Below are 8,615 nucleotides of genomic sequence, written 5' to 3' on the forward strand. Positions count from 1 at the left end.
AAGTCCCATCCGAACCGTTTCATGTCATTTCTCCAGGAACAGATCCGCGAGGCATTGATAACGCCCTTGTTTCAAGGCAAACAGACGAAAATGCATTTCTTTCGAACAGTTTAAATAGGCTTTAGAGATCTCACTTGAAACAGGAAAAAAGTTCCACTTTTAAATTTATTCCTGCTTTCCACGTAATTCCTTGCTTGGGCTCCGCGGCGGCTCATCGACTCGGTACAGAAGACGGGCCGGCCAGGGGCGTGAGCGTGTTGCTTACGTGAGGGTGACTCTGTGGGGACGGTATTCTGCGTGCTCGGCGAATGTATGAAATGCACACATAGCTCGGAGGGCCCACCCTTCCAGGGCTCTGAGACTTCAGGGGGATTATTTTGATCGTGTATTTTCGGAGAGCGGTTTCACAGTCGTTTCTCGTCGGGGAAGGGGCTGGCTGCGTCTCTTCTAAGGCAACTGTGTCTCCTCTGCTTCCCTCGCAGCCCCCTGTGGGTACAACGTGACGTCTCAGAACGGAACCATTTACTCCCCCGGCTTCCCCGACGAGTACCCCATCCTGAAGGACTGCGTCTGGCTGGTCACGGTGCCCCCCGGGCACGGCGTCTACATCAACTTCTCCTTGCTGCAGACGGAGGCCGTGAATGACTACATCGCCGTGTGGTACGAGAGGGTCCCCCAGAGCCAGCCCGTGGCTGCGGCCGTGGCCGTGACGTGCCACCCTCAGCACCGCGGGCGTCGCTTACGTGGCAGACACGAAAGCGCGGTGGAGGGTGGACTCGGGACGCTTGCCCGCTGAATGCAGAGACGTCGCAGGACGAGGCCGGGCGCTGCCGGGTCCAGCCTGAGCGGACGGGCCACGCCGGGGCGGGGGGCTCCATGTTTAAATGCGATGCTTTTGCTCGAGGCAGCTGGTAGGGGCCTCCATCCCCATGAGAATGCGATGCTTCTGGACGACTGAAGCGTCGCCACACAGAGCCTGCCGGCCGTCCTTTATAAACGCTGCCGCACAGACCTCCACATGGTGGCCGGGGGGACACTGACCGGGCCGGGGCGAGCGTGGCCGTGCCGGCCTCCCTAGGAAATCATGTAGCCTCGGTCAGTCACTTAAACCCCCTTGAGAAACTCCCGTGTCCGTGGGGATGACCGTCCCTCCTTTGCTTCTGGAGGCCGGAGTTCGTGGGGAGAGTGGACAGTGGCAGATCCCCTGGGACATGATGGCAGGGAAGCGGAGTGGGCCACCGGGCACGGGGCGGGAGCTCGGCACAGACGGGCTGTCAGAGTAAGCGGCCGTGGAGACCGGGGGCGGCGGCAGTGAACAGCGCAGTGTGTGTGCATGTGTGTGCGCACACGTGCACATATGTGTGCATGTGTACATGTGTGCACGTATCGTGTTTGTGTGAATGTGTGTGTGCGTATGTTGTAGGCTGTGGGCATGTGCATGCATGTGCGCTGTGTGCCTGTGTGTATGTGTGCATGTGTGTTGAATGCATGTGTGCGCACATGTGTGTGCATGTGTGCGCAGGTGAGTGTGTGCATGTGTGTGCTTGTGTGTATTTTGTGTGTGCGCACGTGTGCACGGGCATATGCTGTGTGTGCATGTGTGGGTGTGAGAACGTGTGTGCGCGAGTGTATGTTTGTATGTGTTTGTGCATGTGTGTCTGTGTATGTGTGTGTCTGTATGTGTGTGCATGTATGTGTGTGCACGTCTGTGTGTGCACGTCTGTGTGTGCACACGTGTGAGCATGTGTGTGGGTGAAGCGGTCGTCCGGGCAGGGTTGACGGGTCTTGGGAAGGCTGTGAGGCAGAACAGTGAATCCCAGGGGGTGGGCGACATCTGGCCGGTCCAGCGAGTGCTCTGAGACAGGCACCTGGCATCAGAGGCCGGGCGGCACGGGGCCCTGTACTGCACGCCGCGGGCTCCAGGGGCCGGAGGACTCTCCTTGGCTTTTAGAAGCAGCGTCGGGGGCTCAGGCCCCGGTTGCCGAACCTCCAGCCCCGTCGTGTGGGCGCTCGGCCCCCCAAGGGCGGGAGGGAGGCTGGCCTTCGAGGCCGGAGAAGTCAGTCCCGCAGGGAGACGGAAGGACCTGAGCCATGCCAGGTGGGGCGACGTGGAGGACTTGGCACGTCACGCTGTCCGTGTGCAGCTGTCGCTTCAAAAGCAAAGCAAACAGCGGCAGAGACGGACAGCTCCGTGACATCAGCCGCCCCCGAGTCAACCTGCCGCATAGAAGGCAGAGGCGAAGGCCTCCGTGACGCCCCGCTGCGGCCGAGCGCCCCTCGTCCGACACTGTGGGGGAGGTCAGGGGTCTGGCCCCCCTGGGAACAGTAAGCGTCTTCTGCTTCTAAACATGCTGTCCAGAAGATAGTCCTATTTTACTCAGTTTTTAAAAATATTTTAGTTCAGTTGTAAGATCTCCATAAATCTCACCCATAATTAAGACGCACCATCGATTTAGATTTTAAAAGGAGGAGTTTTGAAGGGAAGCTGATCGATGGGGCTGCAGGCACTGGAATCGGCGACCGCGTCGGTCAGATGCCCCTGACCAGGTCAGCTGTGGCGCCAGCCGTGTCCCCTGGAGCCAGGGGTCAGCCCGCTCTTCCGTCACCGGGACGGCCCCGCTGTCCGCAGGAGGCGGTGGTTGGCGGGAGCCGCAGTGAGGACCGTTGCCCAGACGCCTCTCCCCGCAGGGACGGGCCGGACCAGAGCGCCCCGCAGCTCGGCGTCTTCAGTGGGAACACGGCCCTGGAGACAGCGTACAGCTCCAGCAGCCGCGTCCTGCTCAAGTTCCACAGCGACTTTTCCAACGGCGGCTTCTTCGTCCTCAACTTCCACGGTGAGCGCACGGCCGCCCCGCCGGCGAGGGCAGGGGCTGCGCGGGACCCGGGGCCGGCCTCCCGGTGCTGGCACGCGCCCGGTCCCGAGCGAGCCTCCGACGCTGCCGAGGGGAGCCTCGGGGTTTTCTGGCACTCGATGCCGGCTCTTCCTGTGACGCCTTTCTGCTCGGTGATACCTTTATTGCCTCACGTTGTATAGTGTGATTTGCGGTAAACTTGGACTCGTTGCAAGGTAAGTGTCCATGGAACTCTGATGTGGAAGCCACGGGGACACATTCGGCCCTTTCCCAGATGAGACAGAGTAGCGGATGCCGCGTAATTACGCGTGGGGCGAAAGCAAACCTGTAAAGATTTTGAGAATGAACGCTAAGTAATTGGGAAAAAAAGAATATCGTCAGTCCCTTGTCGCTCGAGAGGACTGCCACCCGTGGAAGCCCTCGGAAGAAAGGACGGAGGCCTCATCACACCTAAGTGTGGACGTGGCTGTGGGGGTCCGTGTCCCTTCCAGACGCCACGTGTGCGTAAGGCGTTAAACTTAAATGCTATCGTTTTAAAATCGTTTGCGTAACCCCTTTGACCTGAGACATTCCTCGGCATTAAGTAATTCCGGGAGCATTGGAGGCCTGAGAGTTTTATAAAACGATGATTTACAAATAGAGACGTTTCCGCGAGCTTGGGCGTGACAGCGGAGTGTGAGGAAGGCCCTCCGAATAATTGTGTTCGCTCAGCAGAGGTCATTGCAGCTTTGTTGATTTTTTTTTTTTTTTCCATGAACCATTTAGCATTTCAGCTCAAGAGATGTCAGCCTCCCCCGACAGTGCTGCGGGCCGAGATGCTCGCCGAGGATGAGGACTACGAAATAGGTGAGCGAGCGCCCCTGCGCCGTGAGGCCGTGGGCACGCCCGGCCCCCTGCCACCCGCGGCAGTCACAGAGACACCCCAGAGCGCCACCGGGGCCGCGCACGGGGGCCGCCTGTCCACCGAATGCGTTTCCTCCTGCGGTTCCGTGATTGTCGGGTTTTGCCATCTGAAGTTTGCTTTGGTCATTTTGAGCACGCTCTCCCCCAGAGCGTTCACGAGTTCGTGTTTTTCTTTTGAGTAGTTTTCAGAGACGGGACAACATTGGTGTCTCGTGAGGGACACACAGCCATGTGCCAAGGGAACGTGACCATTTGTGGCTAAAAGAATGATTAGTGTGACTTTGGCCTTTCGTTGACACTGGGGCGTTGTCGGCGAATACATCTAATGACAATATTTAGAAATTCTGCCTGGTCATTCTGCGTTAATGGTCTGTTTCATTAGAGAGCCAGCAGGTTGCCCTGGGAAAGCAGCCGCCGTCTGTGTTTGCAGTGTGATTGTCGTGACGTGGGATTCCGCGGTCTCGGTTACGGATCCTCCGTCCGCAGTCACACCACTGGTCCGGCCACATGACCCGACTTCAGCGGCACTCACAGTAGCTGAGTGACAGGGACGTGCTGCCCGTTAGGCCGAGGTCGTGGTCAGCCGTCCTCCTTCACGACCTAATCCCGAGCATCCATGTCACCCTTGTGTTCCGTAATCCTCAGGGAGGGACAAACACAGACCCGTTCAGTCAAGGAAGAAAATCTGTCCCGTAATTTCCGTACCGACGGGGTTAAGTTTGAGATAGCGTTTTCATAAGTGAAGAACCGAAGATGGTAATATTTTGTTAAACAGTATAAAAGTGCACGTGGACGTGTGTCCTGTCGACTGAATTTGTCAGGTTGTCGTGTGTGTGCGGTGCACGCGCGCGCTCCGAGCGTCCGGAAACGCAACTGCCACGCGCGCGTGTGTGTGTTCTCTTTCAGGAGATTTCGTGAGGTACCAGTGCCACCTGGGGTACACCCTGTCCGGGGCAGACACGCTGACCTGCCGGCTCAGCTCCCAGCTGCAGTTCGAAGGCACCGTCCCCACATGCGAAGGTACGCGCCCCTGACCCTGCCCAGGCCCCCGGGGGTCCGAGCTTCTCCTCCCTCGGGGCCTCGACCCACCGCGATTCAGAGCACCTGCCAGCGGGAACGTCGGTCCCTTCCGCGTGGCTAGCTCTGGAGAGTAAACCACAGCGACCAGGACGTCCTGCCGTTCTCCCAACGGTTTAAAAGCAGATGTTTTAGACAGATGGCAAAATCGAAATGATTTAAAAAGGCATCCTGCATACCCACCGGCTAGGTCCCCCCATCGACGTGTGCTGTGCATCTCCTGTCACGTGTCTACCTGTTATCTTTCTGTCCTGTCCCTCTATCTGATAGTTTTGATGCATTTCAAGGCAAATTGTGGGCATCAGTGTACATCCCTCCGAATCCTTCAGCGTGCACGTTAGCTCCTGCGTACTATTTTTTCTGCAGAATGTGTAAACACTGAGATGCACATACGCTTCGTACAGCAAATACACGCTTTTCATATTGCCGCGTGTCACCAATAGTCACAAGCCGTTTACAGTAACAGACAGTGTACAACCGCAGAACAAGATTGGAGGCTGAATCTGTTCACTCGAGTGATCTTAATACGATTAGGTCACTTTTGAGAGATCATTTAAAAGACACCACGCTCAAGTATTGTTGGAAGAGAAAGGACTTGGGAGAAATATGAATAAGCTGAAATGGCTCAGTGTGAGTCAGAAGTGTCACTGGTTTGCCTATGAAAAAGCTCTGCAAATTAAAACAGTTTTCATTTCACGACTTCGAAATCACGATGCACGTTGAGTTCCTTCAAAGAGTGGAACTCCCCCATCGCAAGGGATTTGAGCATCGCCATCGTTAAGGCCAGCGAGGCACCTGACAGGGCCCAGGCGGTGTGGAGACGGGCCAGGGCCTCGGTCTGGACTCTGTCACATGGCCGTGGGCAGGTGGCGAGCGCCTGGGCACCGCGTGTAAGGACACGGGTCGTCTGCGTGTTTCCTGGACGCTCGTGACCTGCAGCACACGAGTAATCGTTTTAAGTGCTTCGCCGCGTTCATAATCTGCCCCGGGAAAAGCGATTTTCTCTGCGTTGCGGAGTCCTGTTGATTCCACATGACTCTCTCAGAGGCTCCGGTCACCTGCCCCGTGCTCTCTGTCCACGAGGCAGAATGCCGGTCTCCCCGAGAGGCAGAAGCCATTTCCAACGTCTGCAGAACGTCTGCAGTGAGTCGTTACTAAGCAACCATGATGACTTAGATTCTCTCTGTGGCAGGTTCCCCTTCGAATCATCTCTACGGAGGAGACCGCACGGGAGGGGCCGCCCGCCGGGGTCGGGGGCCGCTGGGGTGCAGGGCCGTGTCGTGACTGCGGTGGGCTGCAGCGCCTCGCCTGAGCGGCCACGGCCTGCGTGGCCACGGCCTGCGTGCGGGCTTTTCCCCGAGGGGCGGGGCGGATCCCGCGTGTCCTCCTGCCATCTGATAGAGAAGTTAACTGAGTCTTCACACGTTAGGGCACGTTTTGACCTCAACACACTCAGCTTTGCGTGTCTCAGAACAGGGGATCTGAGCCCAGGCGAGTGTAGCTGAGTAGAGGCAGCGTGAACGTGTATTCATGCAATGCGCCACCTCCAAACAGAAAGAAAACCCTTAATAACCGGGTCGTTCTCTGCCCCTGATGTAGCTACTTCATATTTAAATTAAGTCGGTTAGTGAGGACCCAGGCACCGGGCACCCTGAGTGTCACTCAGCTTCACTCCCCCGCGTGTGCTCTGTGTGCCCTGTGGACAGGACACACGGTCCCCACCGAGCCCCAGGTCCCCGGGCCCTGTGGACACGAGCTCTCCGCTGCGCAGGTCCGGAGCGCGTTCGTTTACAACAAACGGTCATCGTCACCATTGTTCCCTAAACACCTCGTTATTTTAAAAAGGGAGCAGGGGCTCAGAGAACTTTCTTCAAGCAATTAATTCGGATCTTTCTGCCAGTACTTTTCCATTATTTGATTGACTTCGTTGGGCTCAGGTGGGGGCCAGGCCCCCAATACTTTCTTGATGAAAACTTGCATCACCTCGGAGCCTGCGTCTGCGGACGCCAGCGCCACCCCCGGAAGTTCTGCTCCGAGAACTGTCTCCCCCTCTGGGGCGGCTGAGGGCTCCTTGGGAACGTGCAGCCAGTGACTCTTGCAAGTTCGCAGCGCAGGCAGGTCAAGATCACCTCGCTGGATACTTGATTTAGGGGGAAAAGCGAGCGAGGGTCCGGAAGGCCGTCCAACACCAGCAGCCAAGCAGTCGCCCGCGCTCTGTGGCACTGGCTGGGTGTCCTGCAGCTGAACTCAGTTCTCGCAACAGCTGGCTGGGGCCGGCACCGTTCCTCTGGGCTCCGTCCCACAGGAATGCCCCGTGAGACAAGTCCAGGTGGTCGTCTCTGCTTCTGACCGGCCGTTAAAGTCTGAGGCTCCCGTGACCCCGCCTCGGCCTCGACCTCGGTGACAGCGTCACAGAGCTCAGGGAACACTGACATGTCCACCTGCTGATAACAGAGGACAGGGTGAGGGACGTGGTGGGGCAGCTGCTGAAGATGTCAGGGCCGAGGTCAGGGAGGGCCCAGCACTGCCGTCCACTCCCGGCCTGCAGCGCCCTCGCCAGCCCTGACGCTCCTCAGACCTCGTTTTTCAAGAGTTTTTATGGAGCTAAACCTCCCTGATCCCCCAGAGGTCACTGAGCGGTCTTCCTGGCGGCCAGTCCTGTCCTGTCCGACCTGGGGCCCCAGCCCATCACCTCATCAGCATAAACTCAGGCGTGATCCGAACGGGCTCCGTGGGGACGACAGGGCCTCCTGTCCTGACGTCCCTTCCGAGGGCCGCAGCAGGTCTGGGCTGGGAGCCCGGGACGAAGGCCAGGTCCCGTACACAGAGGGACGTCACAAAAGCGACTCTCCTCCTGTTGCGGAAGGAAGGCTTCGCGAAAGTGAAGAGAAGCAGCTCGAAGGGCTGGCCCCAGAACAGGCGCAGGGCGGGGGAGGCCGGGGGCAGGGGGCACCCGCGGCCCCCTCGGGTGCGCCTGGGGGCGCCGGGGACTGACCCAGGCCACCTTTTAAAAGGCCTTTGGCGTCAGGAGGCCTCATCCTACAGACGACGGGGATCCATCGACAGGTTTCGGAATATGCGTCAAAAGGCAGAAAGCTCTGTTTTGCGGCAGCGCCGAGGGCAGCCGGCGGCCTGCGGCGGAGGCCATCGCGGAGCGGAGCTGACCAGGGCGTCCGCGCGGCTGTGGCGACCGCAGGCGCCTCCCGGTGACAGCCCCGTGTGCGCTCCGAGTCCTCGGTCTCGCCGCCCGGTCACGCCCGCCGCGGTCGCAGGCCTTCGCCTCATTGTTCCCCAGTCGGGTGCCTGGCTCCACGAGGGGCACAAGTCCGGGGTCAAGGTCAAGCCTCTCTCAAGTTCCTCAAAGGCGGCGGGAGGGACACCGCCGCAGACGTCTGGGCCCAGGGCGCCAGCGAGGGCCTCGGGGTGGCGGTCCCTTCGGAGGCGTAGCCGGCAGGAGCCCCGCGCAGAGGCTCCCACGGCGGGCGGGGTGCAGGGTCCCCGGCAGGGCGCCCAGCCTCTGTGTCCCGTGAGTCTGACGGGGACACGGGTCGGCGGCAGGAAGCGCGTCCGTGGCAGCGTTTGCAGCAGCAACGTGGACGGCGGGTGGGGACAGGAAGTGAGACCAGCGGCTCCAAACACCGGCTCCCGGGGCGGCAGGTCCCGGCGCCCTCCAAAACGAGGAGCAGTTCTGGAAAGAACAAAGCGTCCAGTGCCGTGCGAAAAACGGCGCACGTAATTCGACTTACAGTTTTTCTCCGTCTTCTGCAAAACATAGAAACAGCA

At 59.1% G+C, this 8,615-nt stretch overlaps 1 protein-coding gene across 1 annotated transcript in view; it reads left to right on the forward strand.

The window, feature by feature from the left end:
* LOC105306913 (CUB and sushi domain-containing protein 1-like) overlaps positions 1 to 8,615 on the forward strand; it is a 185,200-nt gene that overhangs the window by 89,433 nt on the left and 87,152 nt on the right. Inside the window, exons 20-23 of the mRNA XM_023524454.1 lie at positions 483 to 660; positions 2,689 to 2,834; positions 3,618 to 3,698; positions 4,662 to 4,775. Of these exons, the coding sequence (XP_023380222.1) occupies positions 483 to 660; positions 2,689 to 2,834; positions 3,618 to 3,698; positions 4,662 to 4,775 (519 nt within the window). The remainder of the gene's footprint in view (positions 1 to 482; positions 661 to 2,688; positions 2,835 to 3,617; positions 3,699 to 4,661; positions 4,776 to 8,615) is intronic.

Source organism: Pteropus vampyrus, unplaced genomic scaffold, assembly GCF_000151845.1.
Source record: "Pteropus vampyrus isolate Shadow unplaced genomic scaffold, Pvam_2.0 Scaffold464, whole genome shotgun sequence".
Lineage (NCBI taxonomy): Eukaryota > Metazoa > Chordata > Mammalia > Chiroptera > Pteropodidae > Pteropus > Pteropus vampyrus.